General features: G+C 49.6%; 1 protein-coding gene across 1 annotated transcript in view; it reads left to right on the forward strand.

Moving 5' to 3' along the window:
- The window catches only part of TOP3A (topoisomerase (DNA) III alpha), a 41,903-nt gene extending 20,565 nt beyond the window's left edge, over positions 1-21,338 (forward strand). The window contains exons 12-19 of the mRNA XM_015409401.1: positions 959-1,144; positions 3,843-3,972; positions 5,590-5,703; positions 6,402-6,567; positions 8,106-8,249; positions 12,764-12,886; positions 17,200-17,906; positions 20,893-21,338. Coding sequence (XP_015264887.1) covers positions 959-1,144; positions 3,843-3,972; positions 5,590-5,703; positions 6,402-6,567; positions 8,106-8,249; positions 12,764-12,886; positions 17,200-17,906; positions 20,893-21,053 — 1,731 coding nt within the window. The 3' untranslated portion in view covers positions 21,054-21,338. The remainder of the gene's footprint in view (positions 1-958; positions 1,145-3,842; positions 3,973-5,589; positions 5,704-6,401; positions 6,568-8,105; positions 8,250-12,763; positions 12,887-17,199; positions 17,907-20,892) is intronic.

Consider the following 21,338-nt stretch of genomic DNA (forward strand, 5'->3'; position numbering starts at 1 on the left):
AAAAAAAAAAAAAAAAAAAAAAAGAAGGCCCTTTCCCGGGTTGCTGCCCGCCTAATCTCAGGTGGGGGCACCTGAGGCAGGGCTCCCGAAGATGACCCTAGTGGGTCCGGAGTAGGCGGCCCTTCATTCTCCCTCTCCTCTGTTTTATCCACACAATAACCCTGTGAGGTTGAACAGGTTGAGAGATCAAATTTCAAACTCTGCTCTACATTTTATTGCTTGCTTGCCGTTGTGATGGGGGGGGGGAACAGGAGAGTGTCAACTCCACATACTTTCACTTTTAAATGCTTCCAAACGGACTGTTGCTTATCATGCCTGGGAACATCCACCGGCCTTGGGCCTTGGGTCTCATCTTCCGCTGTCTGGCTTTTGTCTGTAGGATGGGGGGGATGTCACCAAGGTGGGAACACAGAGCCCTTGGTTTGAGCGGGTGGAGTACCTGGGGGCAGTGTTCCCTCTCAGCTTAGTGTGAGCTAGCTCACAGTTTTTTAGCCTCCACCTCACACATTTTTGTCTTCGCTCAGGAAGTGATGGCTCCAGAGCAAACTAATTTAGGCAGCAGCCAAATTGCTCACTCACAACTTTAATGCCAGGAGCTCACAAAAGTAGAATTTTTGCTCACAAGACTCCACAGCTTAGAGGGAGCATTGCCTGGGGGTGATTGGCTCGTAGCCTTTTAGGGCTCTCGTTTGAACCTTGTATATCTATCGCTTTTGTGCCTCCATCTTCAGTTCTAACACAGCGCAGTGTACAGGCTGGGTCCTATCGATGTCTCAATAAACTTATCCTTCCTAGAGGTGAATGGTGTTGAGAACTGGTTTCTCTGAGAGTCTGACATCATACCTGTTTGGGCCATATCCTAATTGTGTCTCAGAACGAAGGTAAAGCAGGATGGAATCTTTGTGGGGCTGCGGTGCATTTTTCTTATTGCTCTTTTGTTTTGCATGCCTGCCACCAGGGGAACGAGCAGCGACTCTACGAGTTCATCGTGCGCCACTTCCTGGCTTGCTGCTCCCAAGATGCCAAGGGACAGGAAACGACTGTGGAAATCGATATTGCCAACGAACGCTTCGTGGCTCACGGGCTCATGATCTTGGCCAGAAACTACCTGGAGGTCTATCCGTATGACAAGTGGAGCGATAAGGTGACACAGCAAAGGGAAAGACTTCTTTACACAGAGAGTGATTAAAATGTGGAAATTCGCTGCCACAGGAATAAACACCTTTAGAAGAGAGCCAGTTTGGTGTAGTGGTTAAGTGCGCGGACTCTAATCTGGGAGAACCGGGTTTGATTCCCCACTCCTCCACTTGCACCTGGCTGGATGACCTTGGGCAAGCCATAGTTCTGATGAGAGCTGTTCGTGGAAAACAGTTTCTGTCAAGAGCTCTCTCAGCCCCACCTACCTCACAGGGTGTCTGTTGTGGGGAGAGGAAGGGAAAGGAGTTTGTAAGCCGCTCTGAGACACCTTTGGGTAGTGAAGGGCGTGATATAAATCCAATATCTTCTTCTAGATAGATTAGACAGACCGGAGGGACTGCCTTTCCCCATATGTACCCCAGAGAGTGCTGCGATTGGGGACCCAGAATCGACTGGCCCTCCCGAGCATCGAGGAGGCCAGGCTGACAACCACCAGGGCCAGGGCTTTTTCGGTGGTGGCTCCACTCTGGTGGAATGAGCTCCCAGAGGAGATTAGGACCCTGCGGGACCTTTTATAGTTCCACAGGGCCTGCAAAACGGAGTTCTTCCGCAAGGCCTTTGGAGCCGCCACCCCCACCCCCACTGTTATTACCATCAGGAATGCCAACTGACATCATATGGCAAAAAGCCCTGACCCGCTGGGACCCCTATTAACTGCCCAAGCCAATTCCCCCCCCCCTTATGATGTCTGAAGTATTTTACAGCATCTGAAACAGACCCGCAATACCGACGCATGAGATTAGCATTTTATTATTATATCTGGTTTTAATGTAGTGTTTTAAAGTTGTATTTATTACCCATATGTAAAATGGAATTTTACCTGTTGTTAGCCGCCCTGAGCTGGCCTCGGGCGGGATAAAAGTTTAACAAATAAATAAATGGAGAATAAGTCTATCAAGAGCTACTAGCCAAGGTAACTGAGGGGAACTGCCACATTCAGAGGCACTAATCCTGATTCCCAGTGCCAGGAGGCAACATCGGGGGAAGGCCTCGGCCTCTCTGCCCTGTTCTTGTCCCTCCAGAGGAACTGGTTGGGCCCTGTGTGAGGCAGGAGGCTGGACTAGATGGACCCTCCCTGGTCTGATCCAGCAGGGCTCTTCTTACATTCTTCTCAGTGGAAGGCCTCGGCCTCCCTGCCCTGTTGTTGCCCCTCCAGAGGAACTGGTTGGCCGCTGTGTGAGACGGGATGCTGGACTGGATGGACCCTCACTGGTCTGATCCAGCAGGGCTCTTGTTACATTCTTCTCCGGGGAAGGCCTTGGCCTCTCTGCCCTGTTGTTGCCCCTCCAGAGGAACTTACTATCAAACAAAGAAACACTGTGATAAAATTGACAATATTTAATTATTCTTATGAACATCAGTTTGTGTATCTATTAAGACTTTTACAATATTGCTTAGGAAATAGTTTTGTTACAATTTTTTAATGTCAATAATTTTTAACTTGAATGATTTTAAACTTACTTCCAGTTCCATTGCAGGTGCTCGAATTAGGAGCGAGCAAATTAATTAATTTCTAGTAGTAGCAACCAGTCATTATTTTTATCTGGCTAGAAGCCTTCTTTTTTCAAATTGGCTGGTATTTGCTCTCTGTCTCATGTTGGTGGCTCAGTTGCTCTCTAATAGGTTATAGGAGTAGCAGTTCAGTCTTCTTTTCTATCTGGCTGGGAAAGCAAATCGACAAGGCTGGTTTGGTGTATTTTTAATAAAACGGACTCCATTCCACGGAGCCCAATTCGCAGTGGAAAAGGCCTGGGCTCCTGTTGATGCCAGACGGGCCAACAAGATGGCTGCCTGGCAACCGTAGCTGGCGCACAGTGACACATGGAAGGAGACAGTCTTTCAAATTTGTGGGTCCTCGGTCATGAAGGGCTTTAAAGGCCATGACCCAACGCCTTGAATTGAAGTGGGAAACTGACCGGCAGCCGATGTCACTGTTTCCAGATGGGCCACATGTGTTCCCAGTGACTAGCCCCTGACAATACCTGAAACTATAGAAAAGAGCAAGAATCCAGTAGCGCCTTAAAGACTAATTTGGGACAGGGAATGAGCTTTCGTGAGTCACTGCTCACTTCTTTGGATACAGCTAGTCCACCTGTCCTTATATCTTGGAGGGTGGAGTGATTTCAGATGCCAAAATGACAATAGCAGGCAAAATGACAGTAGCAGGAGTGATTGGATTAGGTGTGATGTGCACAGGGGTCATAGGCATGGGGAAATCAGCATTGGTAATGTCAGGAAATCTAGGTCTTGATTCAGTCCAGGAGGATGCATTGTCTTGAGCTTCATTACCAGTTGCAATTCAGCAGTCTCTCTTTCTAATCTCCCTTTGAAATTCCTTCGTAAGAAAACTGCTACTCTGAAGTCAGCAACTGATGTCCTGGAAGGTTAAAATGTACTTCCATTGGTTTTTTGAATGTTGTGGTTTCTAATTTCAGATCTATGTTCATTTATTCTTTGTTGCAGGGACTGGCCTGTTTGTCCAATGTAGAGGGTGGAAGGACATTGCTGTCACTTGAAACTGTTGCACCTCCACCCCATACATCACAGTTCTCTGAGCTTCATTTGCCTCCCGTGAAACCGGTCTCACCATGTTTCTCTCCCCTTCCTTCCTTCCTTCCTTCTCCTCCTGACAAAACCCTCCACAGGTTATCCCCGTATACGAACAGGGGTCTCGCTTTCAGCCCACCACCGTGGAAATGATTGATGGGGAGACCAGCCCGCCTCAGCTGCTCACGGAAGCGGACCTCATTTCCCTCATGGAGAAACATGGCATCGGTCAGTACCGTGTTCAGCAGCGCAAGGGCAGCACGTAACCGCCTGCTCTGAAAGGGGTTCATTTCTATGCATGCCAACTCCTCTTGAGCAGTCCAAAGAACCTACCTGAACTTGTGGCAATATGTCAGGGTTTTCTTCCTGTTCTTCACCATGGAGAGCTTTGCAGTGAACATGGTGTGGAATGGATTCTTGTTTCAAGTGGTTAAGACGCTGAACTGCAGCCTGTGGAAGGTCGGTAGTTCAGCAGTTCGAGACCCGAGGGTGCCGCATGACGGAGTGAGCTCCCATCTCTAGTTCCAGCTCCTGCCAATCTAGCAGTTCGAAAGCAAGAAATTGCAAGTAGATAAATAGGTACCACTTCGGTGGGAAGGTAACAGCGTTCCGTGCGCCTTGATATTTAGTCATGCCGGCCACATGACCACGGAAACGTCTTTGGACAGCGCTGGCTCTTCGGCTTTGAAACGGAGATGAGCACTGCATCCCTAGAGTCGGACTCGACTGGCTTTCGAGCAAGGGAACCTTTACCTAGAGGATTAGTAAGAGGGGGAAGGAGCTGTAGATTCTGTGGCTATTCACCAGAAGTATGTACAGATGTGGTGGGTGGTGCGATGGGGAGCCGGAAGGCCAGCTGGGAACTCATTGTGGGCATGACTGTAGCCAGATTCAAACCCATGTCCCAGCTCATATCCCACTTAGTCGTGTCCTCAGGGGTGTGCATGTTTAATTTCTGCACAGGGAATCCTGTTCTCAGAATATTGTCTATTTTCTTCAAAATAACTCAAGACTGTTTTTCAGAAACTAGCTCCAGGTAAGTGAAGTAGGCTGTCCAGTCGCAACCAACTCACGGGGACCAGTGTTCTCTCTAAGCTGAGTGAGTGTGAGCTAGCTCACAGTTTTTTTACTCCCCGGCTCACACATTTTTGTCTGAGCTCAGGAAGGATGGCTCCGGAGCAGACTAATTTATGCAGCAGCCAAATCGCTCACTCACAGCTTCAATGCCAGTAGTGGCTCACAAGGCAGAATTTTTCCTCACAATACTCCACCAGCTCAGAGGGAGCATTGAAGGGGACCCTCTGCAGTTCCACCAGATGGGGTTTTCAAGGCGAGAGGCATTTAGAGGGGGTTTGCTATTGCCTGCCACTGCATGGCGACTCCCACCTTCCTTAGTGAACATCAGAGAAGCCAGTGTTGGATCAGACCAATGGCCCATCCAGTCCAATACTCTGTGTCACACAGTGGCCAGAAATACCAGGTGCCATCAGGAGGTCCAGCAGTGGGGCCAGGACACCAAAAGCCCTCCCACTGTTGCCCCCCCCCCCCAGCACCAAGAAGACAGAGCATCACCTGCCCCAGACCGAGAGTTCCTATCTAGACCTTGTGGCTAATAGCCACTGATGGACCACTGCTCCATATGTAGTGTAATGGTCTCCCGTCCAAGTACTGACCACAGCCAAGCCCTGCTTAGCCTCCCATGTCTGACAAGATCAGGCCAGTGTGGGCTGTTAGGTCTGCCAGTAAAGTGATGTAACCCATAAAAATTAAAACTGAAGAAGCGATGGTGGGAAGTTGCAAGTCCCCCTCCTCGGTTTCTCCTTAACGGAAGGTGCGTTTTCCCAGGAACGGACGCCACTCACGCGGAGCACATCGAGACCATCAAGTCCCGCACGTACGTGGGTCTCACGCCAGACCAGAGGTTTCTCCCAGGACACCTAGGGATGGGATTGGTAGAAGGTAAGGACGGGGGCGCGGAGTTGTGGAAGCTGGAGCAAGTTCAGGAAGGGAGGGGGGGAACCCAGTCTCCTATGAGTTTTCTCCTATGAGAGCCAGCTTGGTGTAGCAGTTAAGAGTGGCGGACACTAATTTGGAGAGCCAGGTTGGATTCCCTACTGCGCCTCCACATGCAGCCAGCTGGGTGGCCTTGGGGCAGTCACAGCGCTCTCTCGGAGCTCCCTCAGCCCCAGCAGCCTCACAAGGTGCCTGCTGTGGGGAGAGGAAGGGGAGGTGATTGTAAGCTGCTCTGAGGCTCCTTATGGTAAAGTGGGGTATAAAAACCAACTCTTCTTCCTCTTCTTCCAGTTCTTCTTCTTCTTCTCCCCCCCCCCCCTTTTTGGAATGAGTCAGATTCTTTTACAAGGTTATACGTATCTCAAATCGTCCATTTGTTTACAGCAAAATTTGTTTTCTGTATTGCAAACTCTGTTTTTGCCCATCTCTCAGTCTGCAAAAATAAAGAAATATGTGTTAAGGTCAGCCAGAGTTGCCACAATAGGCAACTCTCAAGCATGTTGGAGAAATGGTATATTTGCAATTTTGCCAAGCAGAGGCTCTCCCACTGAGCCACAGCCCCTCCCAGGAAGACTGAGCAACTCCGAGCTCAGATATGCCAACAGTTGGGCTCTCCATATAAGGCTGCTCTGCATGTTCCCTAGGCTATGATTCCATGGGTTACGAGATGTCCAAGCCCGACCTCCGGGCCGAGCTGGAGGCTGACTTGAAGCTCATCTGCGAGGGCAAGAAGGACAAATTGGTGGTGCTGAGGGAGCAGATCCGGAAGTACAAGCAGATCTTCATTGAGGCCGTGGAGAAGGCAAACAAGTGCGTTCCAAACCCTCCCCCCGTGTTTTTAAACATTTTTATTTTGATACTTCTGTCCTGCTTCTCTCCCTAAAGGAGCTTAATGCACCGCCCCAAACAGATCCTTGGTTTCTGTTCTGCACGTGTTAACGCAGCGCCTTGCGTAGTTTGGCCTCACGTTTGTAAAAACAGTTTCCCTTTCTAAATTCTGTACTCCTGCATCTGACTGACTGGGCCCTGCTTCCCTTGGTGTAGTGGTTAGAAGCACGGACTCTAATCCGGGAGAACCCGGCTTGGTTCCCCACTCCTCCACATGCAGCTGCTGGTGTGACTTTGGGTCAGTCACAAGTTCTCTCAGAGCTGTTCTCTCAAGGGCAGTCCTCGAAAGAACTCTCTCAGCCCCACCTACAGGGCGTCTGTCGTGGCGAAGGGAAGGGAAAGAAGATGGTAAGCCGCTCTGAGACTCCTGCGGGTAGTGAAGGGCGGGGTAGAAATCCCATCTCTTCCTCTTCTGCCTTTGCTCCACCCACCACAGGAAGAGTGACTCCCTTATCATTCGCCCCAAGGAACCCTGCCCTGTGTGTCAAGGGCCTCTGTATCTCCAGAGTAGGTGTCCCCCCGACCTTTTTGAACCTGCGGGCACCTCTGAAATTCTGACACAGCGTCGTGGGTGCAGCCACAAAATGGCTGCCACGGGAGGCTGAGCCAGCCACAAAATGGTTGCCACGGGAGGCAAAACCAGGCACAAAATGGCTGCTGCAGCTTGCCTTCAGTCACACAGCAAAGATCCTTGTGCCGCTCTCGAAACACTTGGCGGGCGCCAGGGAAGGTCTCGGCGGGTGCCGTGGTGCCTACGGGCGCTACGTTGAAGACCCCGCCGTAGAGCTTATTTATTTATTTTCCACATGTATATCCCGCCCATCCCGTAAACGGGCTCAGTGTGGGTTACAACATTTCAATAAATACAATAAAATTTTAAAACGCATTGTAAACATATAAAATCAATACTCATAGCTCGCCATAGGGGGAATCCAGCCCATTGATGTAGGTCGGTATGGCCGGTTATCGGTGGGTGGGAGACCGTAACCTCGGGGGGTGGCGGCGTATGTGGACGCCCGCTGACTCAGCCAAAGGCCTGGCGGAAGAGCTCCGTCTTGCAGGCCCTGTGGAACTGCATAAGATCCCGCAGGGCCCTGCTCTCAGGAGGGAGCGTGTTCCACCAGGTGGGAGCCAGGGGAGAGAAAGCCCTGGCCCGGGTCGAGGCTAGGCGGGCGTCCTTTGGGCCAGGGATCGCCAGGAGGTGTTGACTCTCAAGAGCGTAACGCTTTCCGAGGCGTACATGGGAAGAGGCGGTCCCTTGGGTATGTCGGTCCCAGGCCGTAAAAGGCTTTGAAGGTGATTACCAGCACCTTGAGGAGGATCCGGTACTCAACCGGCAACCAGTGCAGCTGACAGAGCACATGCCGAACGTGAGCCCACACAGGCATCAATGCCAGCAGGCGCGCCACCACGTTTTGTGGCAATTGTGTGCGACAGTCTGCAACTTTTCCCCTCCGCAGGCTGGACGAGGCGCTCTCTCAGTATTTTGGGGAGGTGGCCCGCGTCACCCAAGAAGAAGAAATCTATCCGGCGATGCCCGATCCTGTCCGGAAATGCCCTCAGTGCCACAGAGACATGGTCCTGAAGACCAAGAAGAACGGCGGGTCAGTGTTCTTCCGAATGTATGTGTTGCCTTTTTTAGCAGTGCCACCGGACGCGGTGAACAGGAGCTGGCTAAATATATGTCTGTCTTACTCGTCCATGCAAAAGACTTTCAGCGTGCACCTGTGAAGCAGCTAGATGCGTGTCCAGCAGGATTTTCGGTGTATGAACTTTCGAGAGTCCAAACTCCCTTCCCTTTGATTCTCGAAAGCTTGTGCCCCAGAAAGGTTGTCGGGTCTAAAGTGCCACTTGACTCTTGTACTGCAGACCAGCACGGCTGCCTTCTGGAACTATTGATACGAGAGCCAGTTTGGTGTGGTGGTTAGGAGCGCAGACTCAAACCTGGGAAGAACCGGGTTTGATTCCCCACTCCTCCACATGCAGCCAGCTAGGTGACCTTGGGTCAGTCACAAGTTCTTTCAGAGCTGTTCTCTCAAGGGCAGTTCTCGAAAGAGCTCTCTCAGCCCCACCTCCCTCACAGGGTGTCTGTTGTGGGGAGCGGAAGGGAAAGGATTGTAAGCCGTTCTGAGACTCCTTCAGGTAGTGAAGGGCCAGGTATAAGAAGAAGAAGAGATTGGATTTATACCCCACCCTTCACTCAGAGCGGCTTACAATCTCCTTTCCCCTCCCCACAACAGACACCCTGTGAGGTAGGTGGGGCTGAGAGAGCTCTTTCGAGAACTGCCCTTGAGAGAACAGCTCTGAAAGAACTTGTGACTGACCCAAGGTCACCTAGCTGGCTGCATGTGGAGGAGTGGGGAATCAAACCCGGTTCTCCCAGGTTAGAGTCTGCGCACTTAACCACGACACCAAAGTCCAGTCTCTTCTCCTCCTCCTCCTACCTGTTAGTTGGGGGCTGAAAGAGGGCAGAGAGAGGAAGAATCACTTGTCTTCGAATTCACTAAAATGTCTCTGTTGGGTCGCCTGGAAGTGGCTGTCACTTGCCCCAGGTGCGTGTGGTGCTGATTTACAATCTTGCCTTTCAGAAGGTGCCCCCTCAAAGCCCTGCAGCAGAGGGGGTATTCACTCAGCTCTCATCATCGTTTTCTATAGCACACCCTTGGAGTCAAGTCTGCCACAAAAGCCTGCCAGGATTTTTTTTTTTAATTAGGTTGTTTAAAAAATTCCACTGAGACTCAAGGCAGCTTACAGGATGTAAAGCAGGGCGGTCAGGCAGCGTGCAGCAAAGACAAAAGGCAGTAGGACTGGGGTTACAGAATCAGAGAATAAGGAGAAAGCAAACCTAAGGCAAAGGTGAATGATGCAGAAAGTAGATTAGAGGTCTAAGTCAGTGCAGTAAAAGCAGGTGATGTCCGCAGTAATCATAGCAGTGGACTATCCGGGAAATTACAGGCCAGTCAGTCTGACGTCGATACCGGGTAAATTGGTGGAAACCATTATTAAGGAAAGAATTAGTAGGCACATAGATGAACAAAACCTATTGAGGCAGACTCAGCACGGTTTCTGTAAGGGAAGATCTTGTCTCACTAACCTGTTAGTGTTCTTTGAGGGGGTGAACAAACATGTGGACAAGGGGGATCCAATAGATATTATTTACCTTGACTTCCAGAAAGCTTTTGATAAAGTTCCTCATCAAAGGCTCCTAAGTAAGCTCAAAAATCATGGGATAGAAGGACAAGTCCTTTTATGGATCAAAAACTGGCTAGTTCATAGAAAACAGAGAGTGAGTGTAGGTGGGCAATTTTCTCAGTGGAGGGTGGTAAGCAGTGGGGTACCGCAGGGATCAGTACTTGGTCCACTGCTTTTTAACTTGTTCATTAATGATTTGGAGATGGGAGTAAGCAGTGAAGTGGCTAAATTTGCAGATGATACAAAGTTGTTCAGGGTGGTGAAAACCAGTGAGGATTGTGAGGCACTCCAAGGGGATCTGTCAAGGATGGGCGAGTGGGCGTCAACATGGCAAATGGGGTTCAATGTGGCCAAGTGCAAGGTGATGCACATTGGAGCCAAAAATCCTAAATATAAATACACATTGATGGGGTCTGAACTGGCAGAGACTGAGCAAGAGAGAGATCTTGGAGTTGTAGTGGATAACTCACTGAAAATGTCGAGACAGTGTGTGACTGCAATAAAGAAGGCCAATGCTATGCTGGGGATTATTAGGAAGGGTATTGAAAACAGATCAGCCAATATAATAATGCCCCTATATAAATCAATGGTGAGACCTCATTTGGAATACTGTGTGCAGTTCTGGGCACCACACCTTAAAAAGGATATTATAGCTTTGGAAAAAGTGCAGAAAAGGGCAACTCGAATGATAAAAGGGTTGGAACACTTTCCCTATGAGGAAAGGTTAAAGCGCTTAGGGCTCTTTAGCTTGGAGAAAAGACGACTGAGGGGTGACATGATCGAGGTTTATAAGATTATGCATGGGAAAGAGCAGGTAAAGAAAGAGGTACTTTTCTCCCTTTCTCACAATACAAGAACTCGTGGGCACTCCATGAAACTGCAGAGCGGTCGGGTTAGAACGGATAAAAGGAAGTACTTCTTCACCCAAAGAGTGATTAACACATGGAATTCACTGCCACAGGAAGTGGTGGGTGCTACAAGCATGGACGGCTTCAAAAGGGAATTAGATAAGCATATGGAGCAGAGGTCCATCAGTGGCTATTAGCCACAAGGTATAGCTAGGGGCTCTGGGGCAAGTGATGCTCTGTCTTCTTGGTGCTTGGGGGGGGGTCAACAGTGGGAGGGCTTCTAATGTCCTGGCCCCACTGCTGGACCTCCTGATGGCACTGGTATTTCTGGCCACTGTGTGACACAGAGTGTTGGACTGGATGGGCCTTTGGCCTGATCCAACATTGGCGTCTCTTATGTTCTTATGTTCTTATGACTACAGTCCTGTTCCATTGTAAAGGGACATCCCGGACTGAATTCCATCTACTGTGGTTTTAACTTCTTTTTTTTTTTAAAGTTCCCTCCTGAATATTTCTGTTTTCCACATTCTGCGGAATGACAGAAGTGAGGGATTCCAGTGGGGGTTAGCTGTATTTGTCTTTTCGTAGCCAAGCAAAAGGAGCTGCGGTGGCTCAAGTGGTTAAGAGGCTGAACTGCAGGCTGTGGAAGGTCAGTAGTTCAGCAGTTCGAGACCCGAGTGTGCTGCATGACGGAGTGAGCTCCCGTCTCTGGCCCCAGCTCCTGCCAACCTAGGAGTTCGAAAGCAAGAAATTGCAAGTAGATAAATAGGTACCACTTTGGTGGGAAGGTAACAGAGTTCCGTGCGCCTTGGTGTTTAGTCATGCCGGCTACATGACCACGGAAACATCTTCGGACAGTGCTGGCTCTTCGGCTTGGAAACGGAGATGAGCACCTCACCCCCTAGAGTCGGATTCGACTGGCTTTCGAGCAAGGGAAACCTTTACCTTTTAGACAAACAAAACAGAAATCCAGCAGCACCTTAAAGACTTCACATTTATTCCAGAAGGTGAAGACAGAGGCCTTTGGTTTCTTGATGAGTTCAAAGGGAATATACAACATGAAAATGCTGAATCACAAATAATCAAGAATTTAAACACCTTCTGTCTTCCTATTTGTAAACTAAGACGTAAGGTTTGCAACCCAGGAGAATACCTTCCTTTAGCCAACTTCAACAGACCATCTCCAGCATGTTGAATTGTACTGGGGTATGCCCAGGGTACAGGGCTGCGGTGGCTCAAGTGGTTAAGACGCTGAACTGCAGACAGGAAGATTGGTAGTTCAGCAGTTCGAGACCCGAGTGTGCCGCATGACGGAGTGAGCTCCCATCTCTGGTCCCGGCTCCTGCCAACCTAGCAGTTCAAAAGCAAGAAGTTGCAAGTATATAAATAGGTACCACTTTGGTGGGAAGGTAATGGCGTTCCATGCGCCTCGGCCATCTAGTCATGCCGGCCACGTGACCACGGAGAAGTCTTCGGACAGCGCTGGCTCTTCGGCTTGGAAACGGAGATGAGCACCGCATCCCTAGAGTCGGATTCGACTGGCTTTCGAGCAAGGGAGACCTTTTACCTATGCCCAGGGTAATGCCGATTGCAGCTTTGGAGCCAGGAAGGAATTTTCCTCCAGGCCGTATTGGCCCAGGGCTCCTGGAGGTCTTTTGCTTTCCTCTGGGCACTGAGCACAAGCAACCAGGCGATCCTTATTCACAGGCTTAGCCGAGTGTCTCCCGGCTGGGTTGGTGCTGAACAGGACATGTGACTAACGGGGTCCTTGCCCCTTCCAAGGCTTCTCTCTAGAGCCACTGTGGTGTAGCAGTTAAGAGTGACAAACTCCAACCGGAGAACTGGGTTTGACTCCCCACTCCACCTCCACATGAAGCCCGCTGGGTGACCTTGGGCCAGTCACAGTTCTCTCAGCCCCCTCTCAGCCCCACCTACCTCATAAGGTGCCTGTTGTGGGGAGAGGAAGGGAAAGGTGATCGCAAGCTGCTTTGAGACTCCTTAGGATAGAGAATAGTGGGGTATTAAAAACCTACTCGCCTTCTTTCTGATACTTAACATTTTTATCCTGTCGGCTCCAGATTTTACCTGAGCTGCACGGGCTACCCTGATTGTAAGTCTGCCGTGTGGTTTCCCGACTCGGTGCTGGAAGCGAGCAAGGACGACTCCGTCTGCGACGTGTGCCAGCCGCGTCCCGTTCACAGGTGAGCGTCTGCGTAGAGGGAGGAAGCCTTCGGAGTTTTCCACGCACATCCTTTCTCCTTAGAACGAAACCAGTGTGCGCCTGAGACATTTGGGGAGCTAGATTTGAGTCCAGCCAGACCTGGGATGTCGAGAAGATTTCGAGGGGATGAGCTTTCAAGAGTCAAAGCTCCCTTCGTCAGAGACGACGTCAGGTATCTGACGAAGGTTGCTTTGACTGTCGAAAGCTCACCCCCTGGAGATCCTGCCCATCTCTCTTTTTAAAAAAAAAAATAAATACATTTTATTATGTTTTAGAATACACAAAAAGATGGGGAAGGGGGAAAGGGAAGGTATAATATTTCATATTATACAGAGACAAGACTGTAAGGTTTTAAAAGTTCATAAAAGCTTCTTTGATGTTATAATATTAGGACATTCCTATCTTTATAGTTCTCTCTTACCCAGTTATAAAATGGAGTCCGTAGTCCAACAAAGTCTTCTTCCATTTGCCCTTTTAACATCAAGGTCAATTTGTCCACTTCTGCACTTTCCGTAGTCTTCACTATTCGGTCGTTTTTAGAAGGTATCGATGGAAGTTTCCAGTAGGATGCAGATATTAATTCTAGCTGCAGTTACTACATGAATGATAAAATATCTTTGATTTTTATCAAAGTCCTCTGGTATACAATTCAGTAAAAACAATTCTGGTTGAAAAGGTATTGAGAGCTGCAAAACTGTCTGTATAAGAAGAAGAAGAAGAGATTGGATGTATACCCCGCCCTTCACTACCCAAAGATGTCTCAGAGCTCCTTTCCCTTCCCCTCCCTGTGAGGTAGGCGGGGCTGAGAGAGCTCTTGAGAGAAACTGCTCTTTTTCAAGGACAGCTCTTATCAGAACTACAGCTTGCCCAAGGTCATCCAGCCAGGTGCAAGTGGAGGAGTGGAGTCCACGCACTTAAACACGACACCAAACATGTACCATGACCCCAAAATTAAGCACTATATCACATGTCCACCCCATATGGTAAAACGTACCGAAATCTTGCCCATCTCTGAGGTGCTCCTGGATTCAAATCGAACTGTTCTTCTACAGACCACCGTGGGATAGGGCGATTCACAAATCAAATTAATAATAATATCCTCTGAAAGAAACGGCAATAATTTCATTTAAATAAGACTTTGATGCCCTGTTTTATACCAATTTGAAAGACCGTCTCCTTCCATACATCCCTGTGAGCCAACTACGGTCATCAGGCACTATAAGAATAGCAGCACAGCCACAAACAGACTTACGCACAAAGTGCTATGTCCGTGGCTGTAAGAAACCAGTACAAAACGAATAACGACAATTTATTATCCATATAAGCATAGTTTGTAAGATAACAGCCAGTAATAAAACATATATCAAAGTCCTGGGGTTCCAGTTTGGTGTAGTGATTAGGAGCACAGACTCTAATCTGGGAGAACCAGGTTTGATTCCCCACTTCTTCACATGCAGCTGCTGGTGTGACCTTGGGTCAGTCACAAGTTCTCTCAAGGGAAGTCCTCAAAATTGCTCTCTCAGCCCCGCCGACCTCACAGGGTGTCTGTTGTGGGGAGGGGAAGGGAAAGGAGATTGTAAGCCGCTCTGAGACTCCTTTGAGTAGTGAAGGGCGGGGTATAAATCCAATCTCTTCTTCTTCTTCTCCTCCTCCTCCTCAGGAGTGACATGTAAAATGTGGCATCCGACATCTTATTTTCACTAGACGAGAACCCTAAAGTAATACGAGTCCCATATACATAAGAACATAAGAGACGCCAATGTTGGATCAGGCCAAAGGCCCATCCAGTCCAACACTCTGTGTCACACAGTGGCCAGAAATACCAGGTGCCATCAGGAGGTCCACCAGTGGGGCCAGGACATTAGAAGCCCTCCCACTGTTGACCCCCCCAAGCACCAAGAAGACAGAGCATTCCTTGCCCCAGAGACCCTATCTATACCTTGTGGCTAATAGCCACTGATGGACCTCTGCTCCATATGCTTATCTAATTCCCTTTTGAAGCTGTCCATGCTTGTAGCCGCCACCACTTCCTGTGGCAGTTCTTCTTTTAAATAGAGTGAATGAAGCAGTAACAATTCCAGTCTTTCAAACATTCTCCTGTCGGATAAGGTTAATGAGGCAGTAGCTGGGATGGGTTGTCAGCTTCCCTCTCATTTCGAAACAATCTTCATCAAGATTTCTCTTATCTTAGAATTCCAGGTCAGAGGGCACCACTGAATTTTCAGATTTTAATCAAGCAATCCCGATGACGATTGTTTTGAAACAATTTGAAATAAGAACTGTCTATGGGACTTGTTGTAACTTTAGAACTCTGATATATGTTTATTACTGGTTATTAGAAGAAGAAGAAGAGAAGAGATTGGATTTAGAAGAAGAAGAAGAGTAGAGAGTCTCAGGAGCGGCTTACACTCCCCACAACAGACACCCTGGGAGGCGGGTGGGGCTGAGAGAGCTCTGACAAGAACTGCTCTTTTTCAAGAACAGCTCTTATCAGAACTACGGCTTGCCCAAGGTCATCCAGCCAGGTGCAAGTGGAGGAGGAGTGGGGAATCAAACTTGGTTCTCCCAGATTAGAGTCCGCACACTTAACCACTACACCAAACTGGTATACCCTGGCCTTCACTCAGAGTCTCAGAGTGGCTTACAAGCTCCTTTCCCTTCCCCTCCCCACAACAGACACCCTGTCAGGTAGGCGGGGCCGAGAGAGCTCTTTCCAGAACTGTCCTTAAGAGACCAGCTGTGATAGAACTGTGGCTTGCCCAAGGTCATCCAGCAGCTGCGAGTGGAGGAGTGGGGAGTCAAACCCGGTTCTCCCAGATTAGAGTCCACACACTTAACTACGACACCAGACTTGCTTGCAAACTATCCTTATATGGATTAATAACTTGTAGTTGTTAGTTTTGTATTGGCTCCCTACAGCCACGTATGTTGTACTTTGTGTACGGTCAGCCAGGGAGCCGTTGGTTGGCTGTCCCACCAGAGAGAGTCGCCCGTTCGGTCTCAACCAGAGTTGGGCCTCTCTTCCATCATGGTGCCGGCTCTGTGGGAGGGGCTCCCCGAGGACGTGTGGGGGGACCCTGTCCTCGGAGGTCTTCAGGAGACGCTACAAAGCCGGCCTCTTTGTCCGGGTTTTCTAAGGGGTCTGAACAGCAGGCATCTTTTAAGGGGAGGGATTTGGGGTTGGCTACTTTATTTTTAGTTTCAAGTGAAAACTTTTCCAGCCATCATTGTCAGCCGCCTCGAACCACAAGGAAAGATGGGATATAAATGTTTTAATAAAATTAACTCCAGGGGCCGCGGTGGCTCAGTGGTTAAGACGCTGAGCTGCAGACTGGAAGGTCTGTAGTTCAGCAGTTTGAGACCCAAGTGCTGCGTGACGGAGTGAGCTCCCCTCTCTGGCCCCAGCTCCTCCTTGAACCTAGCAGTTCGAAAGCAAGAAACTGCAAGTAGATAAACAGGTACCGCTTCGGTGGGAAGGGAACAGCGTTCCGTGCGCCTCGGCGTCTAGTCATGCCGGCCACATGACCACAGAAACGTCTTCGGACAGCGCTGGCTCTTTGGCTTGGAAACGGAGATGAGCACCGCCCCCTAGAGACGGATTCGACTGGCTTTCGAGCAAGGGAAACCTTTACCTTTACTAAAACTAACTCCATAAAATTTTTTACTCTTAGTTGTGAACTAACTGAAAAAAGATCAAGTTGGGTAGCTGTATTACTCTGTCTGTAGCAATAGAAAAGAGCAAGAGTCTAGTCACACCTTAAAGACTAACAAGATTTGTGGCAGGATGTGAGCTTTCATGAGTCACCGCTCACTTCTTCAGATATAGTTAGAATGTGAGTCCATCTGTCCTTGTCACCGCTCACTTCTTCAGATACAGTTAGAATGTGAGTCCATCTGTCCTTGTATCTTGGAGGGTGATTTCAGATGCCGAATGACAATAGCAGGCAAATGTCAATAGCAGGCGTTACTGGATTAGGCGTGATACGCAGAAAGGTTGTAAGCATGGAGAAATCAGAACTGGCAATGAGACAGAAAACCTAGGTCTCGATTCAGTCCAGGGGGATGCATTGTCTTGAGCTCCATTATCAGTTGCAATTCAGCAGTCTCCCATTCTAGCTGTATCTGAAGAAATGAGCCGTCACTCATGAAAGCCACACATTTTCTTAGCCTTTAAGGTGCTATTGGACTCTTAACTGAAAACAGTCCCACTGTGGAATGGATCTGCTCCTATCCCACAACCCAGAACGAGCCCTGTCATAACTCACAGCCCCTCTTCTCTCTTCTCCCCCTCAGGCTGAAACTGAAGTTCAAGAGGGGCAGCCTGCCCGCCATGATGCCCCTGGAGTTTGTCGGCTGTGTCGGAGGCTGTGACGAAACCCTTCGGGAGATCCTGGACCTGAAATACCTCCAAGGCCCGCCCAGACCCCCGCAGCCACCCGGCCAGCCGGCTAACCCTTTGCAAACCGGCCGCTCCCTTAGCTGCGTGACCAACCGCCAAGACCGCCGTGTCCAGCTGCCGGCAAACGCACCAACCGGACCCCCGGCTCCTCTTGCCAGGGCGGCCCGGAATCCGGCCCGCCCACCAGACAGCGCCGATGAAAACGCCGTCTCGTGCAACTGCGGGGAACCAGCTGTGTTGCTGATGGTCCGGAAGGAAGGCCCCAATCAGGGCAGGCGCTTCTACAAGTGCAGCACGGGCGGCTGCAACTTCTTCCTGTGGTCTGATCAAGAGGCAGACGGCAGGAGCAACCGGGCACCCGGGGGTAGGGGGGAAAGGGGCTGGGGACGTTCTTGGAGCGAGGGCTCCTACCCTGGAGGCGGCCCCGACGGCAGGGGCGACGGAGGAGGAGGAGGCGCTACCTGCAAGTGCGACCAGCCGGCCATCGTCCGGACAGTACAGAAAGAGGGCCCCAACAAAGGCCGTCAGTTCCACACCTGCGCCAAGCCCCGAGAGCAGCAGTGCGGCTTCTTCCAGTGGGCCGACGAAAACGCAGCACCAGGTGAGGGGAGGGAGCATTGGGACCGGGACGGCAGGGGGATCCTCCCCCCCCCCCCCCCCCCCCCCGTCTCCGCACAGCTGCAGTTCTCTATTTGGGAAGCAGAGCAGAATCCAGTGTACCTGTCCAGTTCTGCCTTTTTAACTTTAAAAAAACGCTCAAGTTTCTAGTCCTTACTAAGGGGGAAACTAGAGTTGCCAGGTTGGGGTGGTAGGGTTGCCAGATCCAGGTTGGGAAACTTCCGGAGATTTGGGGGTGGGGCCTGAGGAGGGCAGAAACAGTGTTCCCTCTAAGCTGAGTTAGTGTGAGCCAGCTCCGTTTTTTAGCCTCCAGCTCACACATTTTTATCTTCGCTCAGGAAGGGCTCCAGAGCAACCTAGTTCATGCAGTAGCCAAATCGCTTGCTCACAACTCTGTCGGTAGCTCACAAAGTAAAAATTTTGTTCACAAGAGTCCACAGCTCAGAGGGAGCATTGGACAGGAACCTCAGTGGGGGTACAGTGCCACAGAGCTCCACCCTCCAAAGCAGCCATTTTCTTCAGGGGGAACTGATCTCTGCAGTCTGGGTTATCAACCATAACTCCGGGGGATCCCTAGGAACAACACTGAAACGTGGAAGTCACTTAAGAGAGTTGATGAGAGGGGCTTTCAATAGCCAGTTGTCTCGCTCAGATCTCAAATACCGTGTTCAAGTTTGCAGGGTAGAAGGGATGGAGAAATAATTCAGTAACAATAATTCTCTACTTCCTGGATTAAAAATTCCGTTAACCAAAAATTTGCAGCTAGCACAGAGCTCAAAAAGAAAAGAGATTTCCGAGTGCCAGCATTTTCAAATATTTTTGTCTCAACAGCCTTTTGGTGGTGGGGTAGTCTGATATTTTTTGATGTAAATCTGCCTGAAGCCCTTTGGATGCTTAAAGTACTGTCTGTTTATTTATTTTATTTATTTATTTATTTTATTGCATTTATACCCCGCCCTCCCCGCGAACAGGCTCAGGGCGGCTCACATAGGGCACAAAGTGCGTACAGTATACAAAATTACAAAATACAAAAATAAAATAGATTAAAATCAATTCTACAGATGCACATATAAACTCCTAACATCTTGCGTAGCAGGGGGGGAAGGCTGGGTAATGGAAAGATGTTGCCCAACTCCCCAGCGGTCTCTCTCTATAAGGAGCGGTGGTGTAAGTGGCCGTGGCGGCTCCTACTCATAAGCCTGGCGGAAGAGCTCCGTCTTGCAGGCCCTGCGGAACTGCACAAGGTCCCGCAGGGCCCTGATCTTCGGGAGCCCATTCCACCCGGTAGGAGCCACCACTGAAAAAGACCTGGCCCTTGTTGCCACAAGCTTGGCCTCCTTAGGGCCCGGGGTCACCAGCCGGTGTTGTGACCCCGACCGAAGTGCTCTTTGGGGAATATATGGGGAAATGCGGTCTAAATGCTTGATGAAGATGGGTTGCCGTGTTAGTCTGTCTATAGCAATAGAAAAGAGCAAGAGTCCAGCAGCACCTTAAAGACTAACAAAATATGTGGCAGGGGAGGAGCTTTCGTGAGTCACGGCTCACTTCTCTAGATATCAGAAGACGTGAGAAGTGGCTCACAAAAGCTCCTCCCCCGCCACATATTTTGTTAGTCTTTAAGGTGCTGCTGGACTCTTGCTCTTTTCTACTGTATAAACGCTTGTTCATTATTTTCTATTTCTGTTGTTATCTCAAGCCACTCCTAGGTTTTTAATCATCATGTGCTTATAAATCTTCAGTTTAGAGGAGATATGGTAGAGGTTTATACAATTAATGTATGGTGTGGAGAGAGTTGACACAGATAACTTTTTCTTCCTCTCCCAAGATACTAGAACTTGAGGGTATCCAGTGAAGCTGATGGGCAAAACAGGAAATACTTCTCTACACCACGAGTGATTAAAATATGGAATTCGCTGACCGAGGATGTAGAGATGGCTACAGGCATAGACAAGCTTGGAAAAGGGATTAGACAGATTCATGAAGGAGAGAGCCGTCAGAGGCTACTAGTCATGGTGGCTAAAAAGAACCTCCACATTCAGAGGCAGTAAACCTTTGAATACCAGTGCCAGGAGACAATATCAGGGGAAGGCCTCAGCCTGTATCCTGTTGCTGGCCCTTCAGAGTAACTCATTGACCCATGTGAGATAGGATGCTGGATAAGATGGTCCACTGAAGGTCTTCTGATGTTCTTAGATGTTTGTCAGTCTGTCAGCTACGCTGTCATGAGTGTGGAGATGCTTTGTTTTCCTTTGCATTCCTTCCCATGCGCTTGATTGCTTCAAAGCTGCAACGCATATCTTTGACGTTGTACTGGTGTGAAGTATGTGGTGTCTATCGTCCGTGGGAGCATCTTCGTTCCCAGCTTAGCAACGGTTAGAGACTAGTAATGTCCCACGCGTGGGAGCCTACCTAATTGGTCATTGCTATGGGGGGGGGGTGCATACAAATGCCCTATATCCTATTATGCGCATAGGTAACCCGCCATTCCTAACAGTGTTCGTGTCACAGGGTATCTGTTGTGGGGAGGGGAAGGGAAAGGAGTTTGTAAGCCGCTCTGAGACACCTTTGGGTAGCGAAGGGCCATGGGGTATAAATCCAATCTCTCTCTCTCTTATTGCATCTATGGCTTTTCAATAAAAGTAAAACCTTCCTGGAAGCGTGTACTTCGTTGTTTAGCTGTGGGTCCTGACACAGTCTCATCACCTGCTACCTGGTCCTTTTTAACTTGGAGGTGCTCAAGATTGAACCAGAGACCATAGGCATGCCAAGCAGAGGCTCTACCGCTGAGCCACAGCCTCATGCCTGAAGCAAGAGAACAATAAAATCCTTTTCTGGGCAAGGTGGGGATTCAAGTTATCCTCTGGGTTCTGAATTTTGGTTTTGTGTGACAGCTGACCTGTACATCAGAAAGGCGATTGGGCAGAACCACACACACACTGACCCGGTTTCTCTCTTTTCCCACCCTGCAGCCTTTCCTTCAAGCCACTCAACGGGCAGAGAGGCGGGGCCCAACCCCAAAAGGCCAAGCAGCGACTCTTCCGTAAGGCCCCCCACAGCCAAGCGGCCACGGACTTGCGGGATCTGCCACCAAGCCGGCCACACGAGGAAGACGTGTCCGCAGAATCGCTGACACGCCGTCAGGCCCGCCCCGGAACTCAATTCAAAGACTAGGGGAAGCGGTGATCTGTGTGGCGCAAGAAGCCAGCATGTGGCTGGGATGGTATACGAGTCTGTTTGCAGAGACGCTTTCTGTGAGCCAGCTGTACCATTAAAACACGGTTTGTTCCCCTTCTGATGGATTTGAAAGCGGGACTGGATATGGGACGTAGGAAGCCCCTTTCCCTGGCATTCCCCTACCCCAGGACAGGGCTTCCTGCTTTCCAGATTTCCCTATCAACTGCATGCTTCTGTTTTG

Source organism: Gekko japonicus, unplaced genomic scaffold (assembly GCF_001447785.1).
Source record: "Gekko japonicus isolate JY-2015 unplaced genomic scaffold, Gekko_japonicus_V1.1 scaffold103, whole genome shotgun sequence".
Classification (NCBI taxonomy): domain Eukaryota; kingdom Metazoa; phylum Chordata; class Lepidosauria; order Squamata; family Gekkonidae; genus Gekko; species Gekko japonicus.